Source organism: Haemaphysalis longicornis, unplaced genomic scaffold, assembly GCF_048455015.1.
Source record: "Haemaphysalis longicornis isolate Haplotype H1 unplaced genomic scaffold, Haemaphysalis longicornis Haplotype H1 scaffold_3, whole genome shotgun sequence".
Lineage (NCBI taxonomy): Eukaryota > Metazoa > Arthropoda > Arachnida > Ixodida > Ixodidae > Haemaphysalis > Haemaphysalis longicornis.
This window is the reverse complement of record NW_027526335.1, coordinates 36,144,257-36,164,798: the sequence shown is the minus strand read 5'-3', so window position 1 is coordinate 36,164,798 and position 20,542 is coordinate 36,144,257. Positions and strand designations below refer to the sequence as shown.

General features: G+C 50.1%; 1 protein-coding gene across 3 annotated transcripts in view; it reads right to left on the bottom strand.

Moving 5' to 3' along the window:
• LOC144174294 (uncharacterized) overlaps positions 1-20,542 on the bottom strand; it is a 59,190-nt gene that overhangs the window by 24,310 nt on the left and 14,338 nt on the right. For 2 of the 3 annotated variants that reach the window (XM_077702914.1, XM_077702913.1), the window contains exons 2-10: positions 19,489-19,710; positions 14,344-14,463; positions 12,225-12,385; positions 11,233-11,335; positions 10,075-10,126; positions 7,978-8,091; positions 4,956-5,063; positions 4,562-4,693; positions 1,333-1,452 (exon numbers count right to left, since the gene is read on the bottom strand). In XM_077702914.1, the coding sequence (XP_077559040.1) occupies positions 1,333-1,452; positions 4,562-4,693; positions 4,956-5,063; positions 7,978-8,091; positions 10,075-10,126; positions 11,233-11,335; positions 12,225-12,385; positions 14,344-14,463; positions 19,489-19,613 (1,035 nt within the window). In that variant the 5' untranslated portion in view covers positions 19,614-19,710. Of the gene's footprint in view, positions 1-1,332; positions 1,453-4,561; positions 4,694-4,955; positions 5,064-7,977; positions 8,092-10,074; positions 10,127-11,232; positions 11,336-12,224; positions 12,386-14,343; positions 14,464-18,240; positions 18,384-19,488; positions 19,711-20,542 lie in introns of those variants that run through there. The other variant, XM_077702915.1, reaches the window with a different exon arrangement.

Below are 20,542 nucleotides of genomic sequence, written 5' to 3'. Positions count from 1 at the left end.
AGCAGCATGCTTTTTTGTCAAGTGCAGCAGCCACGCCCCCTTCCTCAAAAACATACGCACCTCAGCTCGCAAAAACGCCGTCAAAAATCTCAATGTCACCGGAGCGGGAAAATTTAAACCGATTCTAGAAGTGCAGTGCCTAGACAAATCACTGGCCGCATTAGGTGTATGAGAAACGACATGTCGAAATAGGCAATATAAATCGTCGATCACTGGTGATCGATTTGAATAGGCGTGGTAACGAAAGAGTTAAGGGCAGCAAGTTGGCGCATGCTCACTGCCAACAAAACAAGGCGGGTGGCACAGTGAGGCGAAGAAACATGGGACGAGTGCTGTCTCTAGACAAGAAGTTTTTACTGCAAATATATAATAGGGGTGATCGGAAAAGTGAGATTTTAGCTCGAACTGAACATAAATTGAACTAGCAGAAGAAAACAATTGAAAGCCAAAGTCAATATCAAATTGAAATTTTTACTTCAGATTAAAAAAACTAGATGAAAAATAGGGCAGATTTGAAAGTTGTGTTCTCACATTTGCCCGTCCCACTAAGGATGTGGTATTTTAATTTATTTTAGGCGACAGAACTCGTACACCTGTGTGCCACGTGCACATTTTCCTCTCTTTCCTGAGAATTTCAAGCGGGATTTGAAGGCCTCATAGAACTTCCACTGTTTGTACCTCGCTGCCATGGTAAAGAGTGCAATGCACAATCACACAATTGATTACCCCCCAGGCCCTTGTTGGGTTCGCTCCACCTTTCCAGAGACGGCCAACACTCGCAAACCAAAATCTAGAGATGCATACAAAAAGCCCAGAGGCCCTGCTTGCAGAGTTCATGATACACCCAGCCAGCTTTATTGCGAGTACGATAAATGCCGGTGCGTCCCAGCTGATCTCTGCAATGGCACCAGCCGGTTTCCACATGGCGCACTGTCCCGCAGAGCCAGAGGCCTGCAACTACAATGCTCCAGGAGGAGAACTTGAGGGCCCTTGGAAATGAGGAGAGCAAGCATCGAACGTGTGCCGCGTGTCCTCGTGTGGGCACCGGCCTTCCCCAGATGGCACTTCAGATATAAAGCTGCATTCCAAGTGGCCCTTTGCAATGCATGGAGATAAGGAGAGGGACCAGGAACGATGGCGAGGCATTCAGGAATGGGGGATTGCAGTCCGGGGGCCAGGGTGACTGTTCCGTTACAGCTGTTCCCAAGGCGGACTACCCAGAGCAGCAAAACCTTTTTCCCCCAAGCGGACTAACTTGTGTCGACCCCCACGCTACGGCTGGGGTTCTTGGCGTGAACACAGCCCTTAAAACCACCAGGAGGGAGGACCTGCCTGCATGAAGAGGTAGTCGAAGGCGACGGGGTCCTTCTGCAGCAGGTCGTAGGCGTCCAGGGGCACGAAGGCCACCCGGAACAGGCACCGCAGGTGGTGGGCACCGGGACGGGCTGCTATCTGCACCAGGGACAGGGTGAGCAGAAAGGCCGCCTTCGACAGCAGCACCACCCCCCGGGGGGGCTGTGCACCCCAGGCAGGTATGGGGGCCTGTGACGACACAGGGCCTCCCTCATGGCACAACACTTCACTCATGACGCGGCTAGTGAACGGCAACTGGGAGCCACGAAAGGGCACATTCAGAGCAGCTTGCAGCAATCAGTACCAGTGTTGAGGCTGCTGCTAAATAAAAGAAATGCACAGCAAGACATTTCCCAGTGAAACGTTGTTTAAAACCTATTTTAGTGTATTCGCTGTGGCCTGAGAGCAAAACCTGCCATGAAACCCAAGGGCTGCTTCGGTTGATACGAATGTTCGGAATTCCACAACCAGAATGCATTGTATATAATGTTAAGGAATTCGGATGATCCATACACATTTATCACTCCCGGGAGTTTTGGTGAGGCCGTGCAGCCTTGGTTGCACACGGGCACAAAGGCAGCAGTCCTCCCCCGCTGACGGCATTCCACCTAGTGGGGTGTTTACTATAGCAGCAGGAGAGGTGCTGCTCCAAATGAACAGAACATTTCTCTCTCTCTACGCCTGTTCTTTCTCCCTCTCCCCTCCCCTCTTTATCTTCCGCTAAATTCTCTACTCGCTTTCCCTTTCTCACTGCAGCTGGGGTGCCTCTTGCTTCCTTTTTGTGTAATCCTTTTTGAACAAACCACAGCGGGGGCGGCGATGAGGCATTCTCTCTCGTTTCTGGTGGTGAGTAGCCTTGCCATTTCGCTTTCTTCACATTCCTTGCTTCTCTCTATACCCTGCGGTCTAGCTGTCCTGTTGTTACCTTGCCGTGGTGCCTGCGCCGCTTTCGTGTCAATTATCGTATTTACACAATTGTAAGTCGACTCGAATGTAGGTCGACCCCCCTAAATCTGCATCTCTCAAGGAAAAAAAAAAAAAAAAGAAGAGCGCAGAAAGCAGCTTGTTTGAATACTGCTGTGAACGAGTGCCGAGAGAGTTCTTCGAGCCCAGGGCACTCATGACAGATGGGACGATTCAGCATAACACAGAAGTGACACAAGCATGCGGCAACGCAGCTGCCTAGAAAATCGTATCACAAGGAGAAGCTCTTCCGTCAACTACCAATACCCCCCATACGGCGGCTCTTCCACCAATGATCGATGCTTCCACAAGAGCTGTAAAAGCTCGTGGTGCCCGCAGTAGATGTTAATAAAGAAAAGCTTTTGCATAAGCACGCAGAATAACCATGCACTGTGGGTTGACAGGGAAACTTTATTCCCAATCATGAGAACATATCGCTGCAAGATGACAACCATCGAAGTACTGGCAGCGGCCACTGCCGCGCGATATCAAAACAAACAACATGGCAGCTGATGGAAGCAGCCGCTTGCGATTTCCTTTGATATGTGAGTACGTTCGCATTCAAAAAGCATTTTGTTCGTCTCTAATAAAAAAAAATGAGTATTACTGAATCCCTTGATTCAATGCACAGCGCTGACATAGGCACAATCATATCACGTTGTTCAGTATACTTCTGAATGCGGTGGTGGAAGGTTGGCCGCTCTGACATAGGCGCAATCATATCACGTTGTTCAGTACACTTCTGAATGCGGTGGTGGAAGGTTGGCCGCTCAAGGTACGATGGACAAAGGGCACAGATCGGGAACACAAACTTTCAAAGCCGGCATCACCTTTATTGATGCCAGAATGTATGCAATAATAAACGCTACGCTTCGAATGCAACCATAGAAACAAGGGTGTTACACTTTCCCCAGCTTGTAGCACCCCTGATTTCTCATTTCTCTTGCTGTTACAAGTGGCACAAAGTTTGGTTTCGATTCTAAGTCAGCCCCCAACATTGGATTGTCAATTGTCAAACTTGAAAAAAAAGGGTCGACCTACAATCGTGTAAATATCGTACACGGGTGAGTTCGTGTCTGCACATCACGTCAGAGGCGGGCACGCGTTCTTTTGACGCTCGCGTTGACGATTCAGCCCGGCCCCCCAGTTGACGAGAGGCTGCGGCACTGCCTGCAGCCTCTGCCTCAGATGCCGTGCACGGCAGGAGAAGGAGCCCCACGCCTTGGGCCAATGGGTAGATGCGCACCTCATGGCGGCAATTTCAAAGTGCTCGCAGCAGCTGGCTGGGCTACCTCCACGGCAGATATATGGCATGGATGACATTTGATAGTGCAGTTTTCACATACATTATCAGCTCCTTTCCTGCATGAGCAATTTAGTTTATGCGTTGAACTGCGTTCCAATGAAAGGTTACAAGCGGTCACTGGAGCTACCTGCACCTCTTCACGGCAGGAGCTGACACCATGTTACCGCCGCCTGTCACGTGCACGGTGTATTTCCACATGCAGAGAACTTTTTTTTTCTCGTTTTCTGGTGCAAAAAATTTCCTAGTGATACGGATATTTTTGCCGCCCCTTAAGATTTGTAGCACTGAGATTCCACTGTAAATGAATCTTTTCTCCATTGCACCCGATCCCACCCCATTCAGCAAGCACACAAAACAGTAGCAAAGAGTTCTCCAACAGCAGCAGGAGCACAATTGCTAGCGCACTGCCTGCTTCAAAACGTGATGGCCCTTAGAGCCATCGCTCCGACTGACCTCGTTGCCACTAGGTGTCCTCTGTTGCGCTTTCCAAATTTTTTTACTGTCTCCAGACCTCGCTCCGGGTTGTGGTGCTGGTGCGAAATGCCCCCTAAGCCCCTGACAGCTTTAGATCACTTTGGCACAATTTCAGATGTTGTTATTTTTCCATCAAAATGACGCAACAAATCCTGTTTGGCACGGTGTGGAGCGTTTGGCACAAGAGCAGAACCACTGACAGTGGTGTTCCCAGTGGCCTTGGCAGCACCTATGAGCAGGAGGGCGACATCCACCTCCTCTTCCAAAAACGACAATGAGAGCAGAGAACTCATCTCCAAAGGAATGATTCCTTCCTCCGTTTGTCTTGCTTCTTTTAAGCACTGAGGTAAAGCAAATATGGCAGCGCTTGACTTTGCTTGTCAAGACAGCCAGCAATTGAAAAACTCGGCAAGTCCACCCTTTGTCTAGCCGCAGGGTTTGGCGGGCTGCTGCTGCCACACCCACCTTGGCCAGAGAGTCCTTCGGGTCGAGGAGGGTGAGCTTGTTTCGACGAACTGACTTGATGTGTTCCACCACGAGGCCAAAGTGCTCCATGGCCTTCACTGAGAGCTTCTCCTGGAGGGAGTTGAGGACATCCTGGAACAAAAACAGACGCCCTCAGCACCCACCATCCTTCCTGTAGCCGAAGCCAGAAAACAAGGCGGCTTCGACTCACTGAGGACTTGCCCTCAAAGGTATCGGGGCTCACAGCTACCCCAAGCACTCACAAATGGTTCACCCAAAAACAGTGCGCCAAAAGAGAACAGGCCTGCACCACACATCCCACTGCCTGTCGCGAAACACTAGCAAGTTGCCAAGAGCGGGGCATGCTATCAGCCACAGCCAGCCAGGAACGTACCTGCACGGTTGTGGAGCTGTCGTACTTGAAAGACTTGGTCTGGCCATTTTCGAGGAACACTTTCATCACATTGGGCAGGAAGGGAACGCAGGACTCGAAGGTAGACGGCTGCGAGGAAACAGGGGAAGGACCGTGAGGGCTTTCTTCTCTTCTGCAGCAACTTGACACACTGCTCAGGAGAACAGCAGCACGGCTGCATTGTGATCTGCAGGATCACTTTCACTCACCTCAGCTGTGCCTAGAGAAGACCAAGCAGTAGAGTGGGAATAAAAAAGCTTGCACCTTCGCTGGCAGTTTTAATGCATTTGTCACACAAGCGGAAAGGATTCCCCGGCTGGATTGCAGCACATAGTGAGCTGTGTCGAATAGGCAACCCGGAGGAGGGCCTCAGGTTTGTGGTTAGCTTGGTTGAGACTTTTGCTGCTGCACAAGTGGGGTAGCAAGGCCTCTGTAGCAAGGCCACAGGCCTTGCTACAGAGAGCCCAGGGCTGGTGCGCCACACGGGGAGAGTTCTGCCCAGCCCCGGAACAAGCAGAGCCAGCTACCCTGCACCACTGGCCCTCCAGCAAGATGGAGTTCAGGGTCCTCCTTCCTCTGCTCTCCGGACAGGTGGTGCAATGACAGGAATGCCCCCAACACTCCCCGAGATTTGGTCAACAATGCCCTTTCCCCCTCTCTCATAGCACCCTCATGTCCTTGTTAACACTCGCCACCCTTCAGTCGTGCACCTGCTCACTCCTAGTAGCTGCAAAGGAACGAACCAGGGCGACATCATAGCCTTCTTGTATTTGTCCCGTGTTTGCTTTACCCGCACAATAGCTATAGCGACAGCAGTGTGGGACTGCCCAGGAACTGCTCACTGCTGCCCTGGGCAGCCAAACAAAACGGACCAACCGACTAAGAGAGAGAGAAAAATTTATTGAGCTAAATTTGCCTTCTGTGTGAGAAGTTGGTGGTCATTGTTATCAGCCCAGCCACGACCGAGGCGGTCCTAGCGATCAGGGAGGTCTGCACCTCCCTGTCGCAGGATGCCTGTGCTTCTCTCCACTGCAAATTAGCTATTCGGGAATGTGGATTTTGGGGGCATGCCCACAATATGGGCCATAGGGTGGCTGGGGGTGTGCAGAGGGTGCAGTTCGGAGATGGGGCTTGTGCTGAGTGGATTAGGTGCAGCTGGGTTGGGTGTGGGTATTTGCTTGTCTCTAAGCTTGCTGTTGGGCTGTTGCGAGTCCCGAGTGCACGGTGCTAGCTTTTGGTGGGAGAGGCAGTAATGTTCTGCAATGTCTGTACAGTTAAGGAGGCTGTCTCTGGCTGACCTTGGGTCAGGCGCCACTCTAACTTGGAGGGCAAGATCTCGAGCCTGAGAGTGTGCGGCTTCATTCCCTTCCCGTCCCACATGGGCGGGTGTCCAGAGTATGTCTACTGGGGTACGGAGGGGGGATTCTTCTGAAGAATTTTGAGTTCCACGGATGAAATGTTTCCCTGGGCAAGATGCTGAATCACAGTTTTGGAATCTGGAATAATTGTGGAGGTGTGGGGTTTTGAGCTAGTGCTACAGCTATTGCTGCCTCTTCCACTTCTGCTGGGTTTTCCATACAGATGGTTACTGCATGCAAAAGTGGCCCGTCTGTGCCTTTCGTTACAACAATGGCATGTGCTGTTTTGCGTCACTACTCGACGGCACCCATGAAGAGGGTGTCTTGACCAGGAGGGTATTTTCTTTGTAGGTATAGTGCCCCAAGTTCTCTTCTGTATTGGTTATGTCCTCGGTGCATATGCTTCGGCAGTGGTTTTATGATTAGATTGTCTCTTATTTATAGGGGAAGGGTCTCTCTCTCAGCTAATGTTGCCCGGGGTTGTTTCGCAGCTGTTTCAGTATATGTCAACCTGTGTGAGTTTTAGTGAGGCAGACAGCTTGATTGGTTAAGTGTGCTTCTATTACTTCATCGCAACTGTTCCATATGCCCAGTTCGTCGAGTATAGCGTCAGATGTACTTAGTGGTATTCATAATCCTGCTTTGTACACTTTTCTAATTCCTTTCATTTTGTGAGTGCTCAGATGGAGGTAGGGGATGGAGTAGGTAATTCAGCTATTCCCAAATGCTTGAATCAGGCGAATTCGGTCTCGCTCCTCAAGTCCTGCTCTTCGATTGGCAATTTTCTTCACGAGGCAGATTGTTTGGTTTACGTGAGTTGAGAGATTTTTGATGTGTATTGTGTTTGAGTGATTCGCTTGAATGTGTAATCATCCTAGTATCCTGATTGTTTTGACTATGGGCATTGATGTTGTTGAATGTAGAGCGAAATCTGTAGAGGTGTGTTTTCTTTCTTTCTTTAGGGCGGGAGCAGGAGCAATTCCGACTTATTAGATGAGCAGCTTAGCCCAACTTCATTTGCAGCTTTCGAGACTGCCTCTGCTCCTTTTTGAAGGGTGTGTGCTATGTGGGCGTCGCTGCCTCCTTGTACCCATGGTGTGATGTCGTCTGTGTAGACAGTGCACTTCAGTGTGGGTATTTTGTTTAATTCTTTTGGGATATCAAAGGCCCAGCTGCCCAGCATGCTCTGCCACAGCATTTGTAGCGTGCCTACGAGTTACAACTGCCACAGTGGGGGACACTCCCTGCACCACGGGCAGCGTCCCAGCGGTGTGTTCCTAGCAGCGCTTTCTCAGGCAGGCACATAAATCAGGGAGAAATACCAACAGCCACAATGCAAATACATTTTGGTGGCTTCTGGGGAACCTGCAAGGCGAGCAACGAAATCTGGCTCAGAAAAGCTCGTGCTCATAACCCCTTAACAGCAGCAGATGCCTCACGATCGAACCATCGGGCATCTTGAAAAGTCAGCAGTTACGGTGCAGAGCACGAAAATCTTCAGGCACAATGCTTGCCTAAAGATCACAAGTTCAGCCACACCGAAACCTCAAACAAGGGGGCAGAACTGGGCACACGTCGTTCACAGTAAACCCGTCAACAAACAGGAAGGCCAGAGAGGCGCAAAACATGTCCACTGAACAGCTTACACAGTAGAGAGGAGAGCCATTGATGACGACGCCTTCTGCGAAGCGCACCCGAGAAGGATGGGTCTTTAACTTGGCCTTCTTGGCAGCGGTTAGGAGGGCCGACTTGCGCGTCGCCTGCACAGAGGAACACCATGTGGGAGGTGGGGGCAGCAACAGAGATTCACAGTAGCATCTGCATGGTGCGTACAAACTTTTTGCCAAATTGCAAATCCAGCAAAACTTGGTGGCCCCCTTGTGATGGGCAGGGCAACACCGTTCCTGTTGGTCTTCGTGAGGGGACTTTAAATGTGGCACGATACAGTACATCTCGTTGCCGTTTGAGATGAAGCATTACAACGTGCAGTGATTACGTTGCCTGTGCTGTCAGAAAAAGCTCCTGGTGGCTCCCTCAGATCTGTACCATCCGAAAAAGCATCAATGGCAGCACCACCACCTGCTGCACATACCTTGCCTGAAAAATGCCGACGGTTTCGTCCCTGAACCTCTATAGGGTGCAGCCTTGATTGCAGAAAGTGCGTAACAGCAGCAAAAAAAACGCCCGCGTCCGGCGACTGCAATCATGGGAGATGTTAGGTATGTCTGCGAGCGCCCTGTACCTTTGTGAAAGCCGCTCCTGCGGACATTAGTAAGTGTGAAGTCTCCCGAAAAACTCGCAGTGCAATATTTTGTTTGCCATCTGAGAAGACTACACCATGCAGCACAAGCATATACAGCCTGCAGGCAAAGTGACGTTCATTCCTCCAGCCCATCCTCGGTGCCTGTGATACAGAGGGGGTTACCGCATCATGGAGACTCACATCAGGCAGCCGGTTGAAATCTGAAGCAGCAAATCATCAGGGCCGCCACAGCAGAGGCAAGAACAGAGACTCCCACACCCACTGCAATTCACAACACAAAGGCTCACGACCACTCCAGAACAACTCGCCCCAAATACCAAACATATGCAATCGGCCTGGCACATGCTACTAAGCACTCCTTCGTGGGTCACGCACCTCGACGACTGAAATGAGCTGCTGCTAATCCCGTGCAGCCTCTGCTTCTACACTGCGTGTGCTTCTCATTATATGTGTGTGCATGCTTGAATATACTCATCCAACATTTGTAACTAACGCCTGAATAATGTTTTAGATGCTGCGAGAGAGTAAAACATATTCTCTAGCCAAGCCAACAAGCCCGGCATAGCATTTTTCCCCTAAGCTCCCTTCCGTGCACTTGAGTTCTGTGTGAAATGTCAGGCAGTGGCATCTCTCCCACCCTCTGAAACGACAACTGGCTTTTCAGATAGCGACCTGCCCGTAGCAGCTGGCGACAATAGGAGCCAGCAGGGTGAAAAACTGCCGCGTAGGAACGGAGCGCTTCATCAGGTGGTGCCAAATTTAATCCCCAACCTCGACAGCTATGCTTCGCTCACAGTGCGACCTGCGACTGCTTGCATAAAAAACGTAGTGGCGGTACCAATCAATCCTGATTGTACCCATCAGTACCTACAACACCGGCCAGCACCAAGAATGAATCCTTCGGTCTAGAACCGCTTCTCAGCTAAGCAAACTTCAACGTACACAAGAAAACCACACTGCCAACATACCCGCCTGCTCAACAATTTTTTATTTTTGAGCATTTCCATTCCTTGAAACATTCCGAAGCTTTATCGACTTTGGCTTTTTCTCGCCAGGGGGGGTGACATACGTGCGTTTCGAGAGCAGTGACAAACCCACGCCTGAGGGCGGGCTCTTCTCGGCATGCAAAAGGCAAAGATCGTGGCACCAAGATCCACACTGCTGACCGGTGCAATGTGACTGCAGAGCCTTCAAAGGCACACGCTGTCTTTGCTTCTTCAGCAAACTCGGAACATTGCACGGGTTAGGCTGCCCCACGTGCCGCCAACAAGTAAGAGTTGGGCCAATTCATTTCAGGGCTTCCTTAAGCAAAGTTCCACGTAAGGCCCGCTGCCAGAGCATCCTCACACGCTCACAAGGCTAATCATGTGCTTTGAGCCTCAAAACTTGTACCAAAAAACATTTTGGCAAAAGGAAAAAAGCCTGCAGTGCATAAAGACGCTATTTTCAGACCTCCTAAAGCAGCAAAGGGCAGACTTACGTTGTTTACATGGGGCTGGCACACAATTAGTTTGACGGAGAGCTTGCACGACCTGGAAGCAAGCAAAGGAAAGACACGACTGATGACCAGCTGTCTGCGCAGTCGGTCAAGGTTGCCCTTTTCAAAACGCAGCCAGTGCGGGCCGACACTGCAACGCTCATCCACAGTGGGCCACGCTTGGGGAACAGCACAAGGAAAAGGAACAACCACCCACGTGCATGCAGTCATGCTCAAGCCTGTTCCTCGACACCCCTACATCACCAAAACACCCTGAACATGCCAAAATATCTATATAGGGCCATCTATCCTTCAGTTGTGCCCCAATAGAGGGAGGTGACATCATTCGTGCGCAAAAGATCTACTCCAGATTGCTGTCCAGAGTTCAAAAAAAGAAATTCACAAGCCTCGAAAGGCCGCCCCGAGGTAGCTAAACGAAACAGGTTAAATGAAGGGTGACCGTAAAGCCTGCAGGACTTGTGCCTGCAGCAGCCTGGGGCGCACATAACCCGCAATGCCCCTTCAGCAACCCAACCTGTCTCCTCACTGTGTAGTTCCGTAGCTAAGTGTACCTATTCATAACAAAGCATAACAAAGGTGCAATACAGTGGAAAGATGGCTCAGTTTTGGAATTATATGTAAGTCTGAGAGAAATTTCTAAGAAAGGCAACGACCAGCTTTATTTAAACTCGTTGAAATGGAGACAAGCAGTTGTTACTAGAACTTGCAGAACACCCTTGCACTTTTCCAGTACGAGGTTCTGGCGCATGCAAGCCGACGCACTAAGTGACGCACAAAACCAGCATGCCCTAGCCTTCATGGAAGCAAGCCGACAACAAACACTTCAGCTGGCTGTGCTCTGGACGCCCGCCTGCCCCTGAGCTGACAGTAAACTGGCACTGACAAAGTGGCCACAGCACAGCTGGCAACAGGCCAGGAGAGCCGCACACGCAAGCAGGAAAGCATGGCTAGCGCATGTGAGGGGCATCTCTGAATGACAAAACAAACTAACGTCTGCGCTAGTGGCGGCATCCTCCCCAGCTAACCTGCAACTGTGCAGCAGAAGGCGCCACCGTTCCTGGCTCCCCGGTCTTGGTGCTGAGGGGGCACTTTGACACTAGAAGCTTTGCTAGCATGGCAGGGGATGCTGGGCACACTCACTTGACGAGCTCAATCACATGCTCCCGCGGCGCGTTTTTGACGTCTTCGCCATTGATGCCCAAAATCTGGTCTCCGGGCTGGAGCTTGTGCTCGCTCGGGCCACCTGGAGCCAGAGAAAGAAAGGCCACTGGTGTCACTGACGAGGCATGCACACACACACGTGGTAGCGGGGGAACAGGGGCCCCCAATTACCTGCTCTTACAATATTTTCCCAAACTGCAAGGCATACACCAGAAGTGATACCTGATACTTGCTTTTATAACGACTTGAGTGAAATCCCTGTTTGCTTAGAGCTTGATCCCATCTTAATATTTCCCATTCGTCTATGCCCATGACGACACTGAAAGCTGAATAACTTTTTGTTTTAATTGAAAGATACATGTTTCATAGCCCTCTTGGTTTTTGTCTGACAGCCCACAATGCCTTGTTTGCTGAGAAATAAATAAATAGAGCATTTATCTTGTCCAGATCCCTTCCCTTTTTTTTGTGTGTGACGTTGAAGGCAGAACACAAAGTGCCCAGAGCAAGAGAGGACCTATTTTCAATATTATTCAATTGTCGCCATCCTTTTAAGTGCCCATTCTCGTTGGCTTTTACTCTCGTTGCAAAGACTGGAAGCCAATCAGTCAGAAAGAGTTGGTTCCTGACGCCCACCACAACCACTCTATAACGCTGCCCCTTGCAAAGCCCTCCTGGTGGGGGCTGCTGCTGCCACCCAAGAGCAGGTGTAGAAAACAACACACGTGCATTCGTGCAATCTATACGCTACGATTTCATGCACAGCAATACTAAATGTGTCCAGTAGCTCAAGAGAAAAAATGTTTTGCGGAGGCACTCAAAATTGGCCATTTTTTCACCGCAACAAAAGAGTTAATAAACAACTACTTCCGCTGCTGCTGTGAGGGGCACTCCCACCTAGCGATACAGGCAAAGCTCCTTTCCTCTCTTCCATATCACGCCGCCACCTCCCTCTCCTGCCGGGGGGCACGTACCCTCGGTGACGAAGCGCACGATGACGGGCTTCTCGCTGCCGGCCACGAAGCCAAAGCCGAGCTGAGGGTCCCGGAAGAGCTCCACTTCCCTTGGGGAGGGCGGGGGCTCCTCCTCGTAGTCCTTGCGGGGGTCCTCGTACGTCGTCGTCTTGCTCACGTGGCTGCAGGGGGAATACAGGGACACACGTCAGCCCCCTGCTCCCGTGCAGCACTCGCGCCTCAACTGCACCAGCACCCACGAACCAGAGCACCGCTGCTTCTTGCGTTACCACAGACGACGGGGCAGTCCTTCCGTAGCAACGGCAGCCCCTTAAATGGAACTGGACAGGCGCCCTGTCCCTCTGACACACAACTGATGCCTGGCTCCAAGCAAAAGTTGGATTGTGCATACGCCTCACTGCACCACTGCCACCACGAACATGGAGCACGAGCGCATCGTGGCCCAAGAGACTCCCCCCTCCTTCACAACAGCCAACAGCTCCACATGGACTACCAGGGCAACATACCAAACAAAAGGTTACATCCGTGCCAGTTTTAAAGGGAACTTCAATCAGACAAGTTAGAGCATAGGTACCGAGCAAAACAGAAGATTGGGGGGGAACTCACCCTCTACTTTCCTCCACTTAAAGGGGGGAAAAGGATCTCGGATCAAAGACATTATATAACAGCTTCTATGAACAAAAATGAGGGGATTTGTGTAGTTTGCATTCGGATTGTAGATATAAGTTTTGTTTTTGTGCAAGAAAGCTATTTTTTAATTTATACAGATTTTAGATTTATTTTGTGACAGCTTTTGTAAAAAAAACTGCAGGAGAAATAGAAATGAACATGGTACCATTGAACTGTGCACAAGTCAAGGAGTGCAATAAGGCTTCATCATTCTATGTTGGAGCGGAAGTTACGGCGGTTTGAAGTTTAGGCTTGACAAGTGAGGCCCACGAAAACCAGTTTTCTCTTTCAAGCAGCCAACCACAGCAACACAGTTCGCCGGGGCAAGTCAGTTAGCCACCGTGCAAATGCTTTGTCATATGCACAATTACAGATTGTTCTGATAATTTATAAGTGTAAAATAATAATAAAGCAGTTAAGATGCATCTGTGTAGGGTACTGCAAAAGTTAAAAGTGTTGCGTAACAGCTGGTTTGGCACGTCAGAATCGCAGATGATAATGTTCACCTAAACTTCCATCAAAAAAAAAAAGAAAAAGAAAGGCAATGCGCCTTATTTTACTTCTATGGCGTGTTTTTGCTGTTCATCAATGTAAATAAACAATTTTATCGTCAATCTTTCTGCCCTTTACATATGTTTATATTTGCTAGAACATTACAAGGCAAGCCAATCATTAAGTAATGAGGAAAAGTAAAAATATACTCTTCCCATAATTCCTATGGTGAAACGGATGGCCTCCAGCAATTTACACTAGCGCTCTTGTCCGTTTCCCCTATAGTATATGTAGGAAACTCTCCAGAGGCAGCGAACGATCTCAGAGCCACATTCTTCTCTACATACAACGTATTGTATGAAACTCACCACTATGATGACAATGGCCATGAGGCTGCCACTACAGACATGCATCAAAGTGTGGCACAGAGGGCCATTTTTGCTTCACCACAGAAGCAGCACTGCAAATGCGTGGGAGAAGGGGCGAGTTGTGTGCTCAAGTAACAGGTACTCGGCACCGCTTGTGCACAGAGCGCTGGCAATCTAGTGGCAAAGCTCAAGTGCCCTGCTGCATCTGAGCAACATACGCTCTCTGCCTCAATGGGTGTCCACACTAAGGCAGTGGCTAACTTGGCTGCGCCGACTTCACATCAGTTGTGTACCAGGGTGCATATCAGGGTGCATATGCAACGTCATCGCTGGAAGAGGTTTTGGCCTCTTAGAGCTTTCAGAGCCCAAGCATGGGCATGAGCATTCATGCATGAATAGGAGACGTGTGCATTTTAAGCGAGCGGTAAGGAAGCTGCGGATTAGCACTGTGGTAACCAGGCTGGAAAGACATGGCTCTTTGCTGCGATGCTGCGCTGTCCGACGCAACGGCAGACATCCCCTGGGGCTCTGCAAGGCAGCAGAGCTCCAGTAGAGCCAGCTGCAGCCCCGGGCAATGGGGTCCCACTCACTTGATGAAGTAGGTGCGGCCGCTCTTGTCGACGCCGGCCTCCCAGCCATAGGGCAGCCCCGTGCACGCTGAGCTCCACGAGTCCACAGGCGGCAGCCACGAGGATGTCCGCGTCTCGTGGCTGCAACGACAACAGCGGGGTGGAGGAGTGTGCGGCACCCTCCCAGAAGATGACAACAGCACGGAAGAAATGGACTGCCGGTGAAGTTGTGGTTGCTGTTTTCAAAGTACCACGTTTCGGCGAAAAGCCCTTGCAGTGAATGACTCTGTTGATGCCTGCAATAGATTTCCCGCCTGCGTGCTGTTCAGCGAGGCTGCAGTAAGTGCACATACAGACACTGCAGCCTCGCTGAACAGCACCCAAGGGTGAAAATCTGTTGCCTGCATCAGCAGTTTCATTCACTGCAAGGGCTCTTCGCCGAAACGTGCTACTTTGAAAACAGCAACCACAACAAAACCCGAACACCTCTCATTGTTCAATTCCACTAAAGCAGCACACGTCACTCTATTTTAAGTGATTTACATCTACTGACTCGCTCTTGATTAACATGAGCAGGCATAAGTGGAAATATCAACATGAGCATTTACAGTCTGTCAAAATTTTCTAGACCACGCCGAAAGTGCACAGGCGGCAAAACTTTCCATGTACAAGCTTACGACTCGAGCGAGGCTGACATGTTCTTGCCGAAAAGCTAGAGAAAACACCTCTTTTTCCAACTTAATAAAATAATTTTGTCACAGTTGAAGGTGAAGCTCATTCTTTGAATTCTCTGTGGTCCAGAAGGCTTAGATTTGGCCTAGAAAATCTTGACAAAGACTGTACATCGGAACAAGACATGCCATCGCTCCTGACGAGAAGGCCACTTTTCACAGGGGACAACATCACCTCACCCGGAAGAGTCATGGTCCTCAAGAATCATGGTGGTAGGGCGTCCAACATCTTCAAGCTTTGACAACCACTCAAGCTTTGACTCTTCACAAACCACTTTTCCCATGAATGAGTGAAGATAGAAAGTAGCTTTAACGTAAATAAATGTAATCTCTGCAGGTTTCGAAAGAGGCCCAAAATGTCCTTCTGTATCTGTATTGACATCCTGTAACTAAACTTTTTGTATTATTCTGCTTGGTGCATTTTGCTGACCACTGCACTTGCGAATTCTTTGCCCAACCACCCCCTGCATCAATACCCCTGGAGGATAAATGATCAGGAATGTGCCAGTCGAGAACCACCAGTAGACTTTTTCGTGCGCCTGTAGGGCCGCTCTGCAAAGATGCATCAGTCAGTGGCACTCGATGGGGTAACTACTATAGCCGATGACGTTTTGGATCACTTTCAACGGTGACAACAGCTTCCAGAAATGTGCTGCTTGTGAAAAACGTACACCTCCTGACTGCCCCGATGCGACACAAGGGTAAGGTGGGGCACCTAATACAACTGTGAACAAGCCCACGCTACTGCAGCAAAATGTGAGCCAGCTTCTCTGCACCTCACAACTAGGTTGAAACAGGAAGAAACTGAGCACATAACACTTGATGGTGGCATGTGTGCACTCAGCCCCTTAATCAGTATTGAGGAGGGTACTCTGCACGAGAGTTTCCATTGGAGAAGGCTTGATTCCTTGAGTTTCATTCAAATTTTCCCCACAAGTGTGAATCATGGCAGCAGAAAAAATATTTAGGAAAAAAAAAATATCCTGCCACTTACAAATCAAAAGCTTTTTTTTTCTCTTGATTCATAAGAACTCTGCTCTAATATGCAGTGTCTTTTTATGCAAATTCTTCGCTTTGATTATATTTTCAAGGAAAATGTAATTTAGCCATATTCCATGACTCTCCTTTTACTTTTCTTAATGATACCCTCACTATTCCCCAATGTTGTTTGAAGGCCACGCACATTAGTTGTAAAAAAAAAAAAATCAAGTAGCCACAGTATTGCAAGGCATTGTGCTTTGCAGTGAAGGTGATAAGCAAAACGGAAGTCAATTCCAAACAATGCTTTCTTTGTTATTACAAAATTCACACAAACAACATATGGTGTTTATAAAACAAACTTCAAAAACAAATATGCCTAGTATTTTTTTGCTAGATCGCATCAGTGTGGTATCGATAGATCGTTATAGGGCAAAAAGCCATTCTGTGTTTCTCCTGTGAGTAATTACTGAGGGCAAGCCTATTACACCCTTGTTAAATAAGTGTCTGTAGTGGCACTTGCAGAGTGTCGTATGGCCTCTAAAATTTTGTCATTTGAACTACACAAAAGTTCCCCCAATCCCCTTGAGGATTCTCAGAGGCAGTTCGAAGCATCCATGTCCACCCGCTATGATCCAGCTGTCCAGTTTTTTTTCTCGTCGCTGAGCAAAGAAATCACATAACAATCGATCGAACCGGAAACACATAATAATAAAGTTATATATACAGGAGAGTTTATTTACTCGATGCTCATTACGTGGGAAAATTCGGCAAACGCACTTTTGGTAGTCTGGTGACAGTGGTCTCTCATTGCTCTGTTGTTCCCAGCCTTTCTGTCTAAAATGTTTTTAACAACTTGCTCCTTGAAGCGTTCTCGCAAATAATTACTTTTGTAGTTGTGTCACACAGAAAGTGCGTGCAAGAGTGTGAATGTTTTTTCCAGAAACAGCACCCCACACACGCTCCTCGAAATCAATCAGACCGCGTCTCGACCCAATGCCTATCAAAAACTCCCACCTCCCCTCGCGGGAACCCCTGTGTAGATGCAACGCATAGGCAGAGCGGCGAAGGGACCGCGTTTTATAGCGCGCATAACATTGAGGGGACTGCGTAAGCCGGTCCCAGTCGATGACGACGTTGGCGTACTTGTAAAGTGGCGTGGACTCTAGGTGTTTGAGCCAAGCGTGGATGTTGCTTCGCCGGAGAACGGCACACCGGTTATATGCGCAGCGCGCCCGAAGGAGAGGAAACCGCTGAAGAGAGAGTACTGCACATGCGCCGGCCCCAGCGCGTCTGCCGCGGCTATGATGCAACACAATCCAACACAATCCACTTTAATCAAATCCAATCCAATGCCCCTCATGAGAGAGTGTTCGCTATCTGAGAGGAGAGGGGGTGAGCGGCGGAGAGCGCAGCTGGCACGGCGAGGAGAATGGGGGAGGGGTGGACAACGCCGACGCCAACGCCGGAGGGACAAGGCGAGTGAATCAGATGCTCTGCATCTAAAAATTCAGCTCAATGGAGGCATCTGAGATGCCTTGGAAATGCCCATGTAGCAGGGTGAGTGGGTGCGTGATATTTTGTATAAAGTATAACTTTTTTCATAAATGTCACAAAATATAGCTGTATTGCATCATTTTGAGAAAAACCTATCATCATGATTAAAAAGAAAAATGTTGCACTGAACAAGGCCACACATCAAGGCAAGGTTCTTATGCATCAATCAAGTGAGCTTCGGATTTGCGAGTGGCTCGGATTTTTCATATTTTTTTTCTTTTACTGCGGCATCTTGCACATACCTAAACAACTGCATAAGGGCGACGGGGTAAAGTAGCTTTTCCTTCAGATGTACCCAGGAGGCGAAATCCCGTTTTTCCTCGTAAAAACGAAAGCGCCGTTCGAACCAAGGGCTTCCAACGCGCCCTCAACAGCCCAGCTGCGGGCCTGCGTCAATGCGTAGATCTCGTTAAGGCGCACAGCGACCGCTCGGGAGCTTCTGGACACGCCTCGGGCGCGAGCTCGTCGGCCCCGTGCATCCGACAGACCGTCGCGGCGGCGTCGGGCAAGCGGCGGAAACCGCTCACGAGGGGGGGACCGACCCCCCGTGCGCTGCTGGGGCCGCAGGGTCCGCGGACGAACGACTTGACTGCCTGCGCGTTCTGCTCGTGGCACATGCACAGGCGACGTGTGAAACATGCGCCGTACTCACCCGCCGAAAAGGCACCCGGTCGCCATGGCCGTGGTCGGCGGAGCGCACCCCGTGCGCTGCCAAAAATACGCGCCCACGTGACCACCGCAGCTCCAGATGCGGGGCCGGCAACGACGTCGCGGCTGCCGCCGCCGGCGTGCGACGGAAGCTCGGCCAGAGCTCCGTTTAGGTGCCGCAAGACGTCACTCCGAGCAAATAGATAATCAGCTATTTTAACCACAATGCCCGTACGGTCACCGATGGGGTCACGCAACCAGCAGAAGACAGCATCATGTCGCCACGCCAGGACAAATTTATACCGAGAGGCAACCATTGCCAAGGCATCAAGCGCCGTTGCTATAGTAACGAGGAGAACAGCGCGGCCATGTTGGACGACGTGACGTCATTCGCGCTCGAAGGCCTAACTTTTAGAACGCATTTCTCGCCGTGGCCTAGTGCGCCGCACACATCAGCGAGCTCTTGTGCGGCTTGATGGTTACCTTGGCTATGAATGGGGACTTAAAAATCCAACTATAATAGGATGTTCCAACCTTCATAAATTACTTAGTCACGAAAAATCGCACATGAAGGATTTGTGAGCGCTGGCTTGATTGGCATCCATCACCTAGTTTCCTGTTCCATTTCCTGTTTCCATTCACCGGCTGCATATACTCCAAAGGAGGTTCTCCGCACTGAAAGAATATATAGGAAAAATGAATGCCGGATTGCTTGTCGGGGAGTTCTCCACAATGAGTCCAAGGCTGTATATCAAAAAGCCCGAGTGTTACCTTATCCGGGAAACGATCTGATGAGCGAAAATTGCACTTGGAATGGTCATCTGTGCACTGCTAGTGAAAGTAGTCAAATACCCATAGCACAGCTAGGCGTTCGCCGAGCTCGGCGTGAACCTCTTCAGGCAGCCAAGAGAGGGAGACCTTAGGTGCCACGAATGCATTGAGGTGCACCCCCCACCCCCCACCCCCCCCCCCCCCCCCCTAGTGGTACAAGAAGTCAGTCGCTGCCATATGCCGTGATGGTTGGTGTGCTGAAACAGAAGCCATCACGAATGCAGCTCCCCTGTTAGCCGTAAGACACTGACTATGAGCTAGTTCCCTCTGAGCACCCCAAGCCTCATGGGGAACATGCCCAACAGATGCGAAGAGACTGAGCAGCTTCCGGCCACCCCACAGCCAAAATGAAACTGAAAGCTACAGGGCAACAATGGACAGCAGATGTTTTATGACTGCAAGCGCACTGCCGCACACTCACTTCATGTAATAAATGCGTCCCGTCGGGTCCACGTGGGCGGTGCATCCTCGGCGAATGCGCTGGTTCAGCTGCGCCAAGTAGAGGGCGTCCACGGCAGCGCCCCCTTCGTCGTCCGCGTCATTCATGACGTCCCCGCCGCCAGGGCAGCAGCCACACCATCAACGCGGCACCAGGGGCCCCTTCATGGTGGCGCACTCACCGGCAGGGAACCACGCGCTCCATCTGCGTGGGAGGTGCCACGCGTCATATCCCTTCTTCCAGCCGGAGAGATCCCCCGAAATAAGGGCAGGCATTGTTCAGGGGCAACAGACCGAAATAAAAAGCCGCGTGCACTGGCCGGTTGACCCCCACACCGAGGCCTTACCTTCAACTACTTCGGTACACAAAGATAGATAGTTTTCTACCGTCTTACATTAGCGCCACAACAGAAAACACTGCAGCTATGAGAAATGCAGGCTTATAGGCTCCCGCACCAGCCTACAAAGCCCTTGCTGTACTCCACATGCGCAGAGCTTGTCTGCGGGGACCACTCAAAAGCCCCAGCTTATTTTACCACGGGTTGTATATCTTTAAAGGTAGAGGATGAATAAAAAAAGAACAGAGCAACAAAATTAGGTGCACAACATAAACATTTAGTACGTCATCCCCTTTCTTATCATAGCCATCTGATCCCCTGAGTGCTGCCCACCCCGAAGATGGTGGGGGACCATACAGTATGATAAATGAGGTGGCCGAGAGGGGCGATTTCTGTGCAAGGCAAAACGTTCTGCTGAGCGCTTTTTGAATGTTACTATAAAAAGATATGTCAAAGACTGTGCGACAAAGGACAGGATGCCTGGTATCGTATACAAGTTTCTTGCACTGAGGGCTCCTCCTCATGCACCGGGGAGGTGAAACATCTACCGGAACGAATCAGGCAGCGCAAAAATGACGTTTGGATAGAAAAGAGTCGTCAGGTATACTGCGAAAACATCATAACGCAAAAGAGACTGGTGGAAAGTCCATCTCAGAAAGCCTGACTAACACTAGAAAAAAACTGCTACTAAAGTCGCAC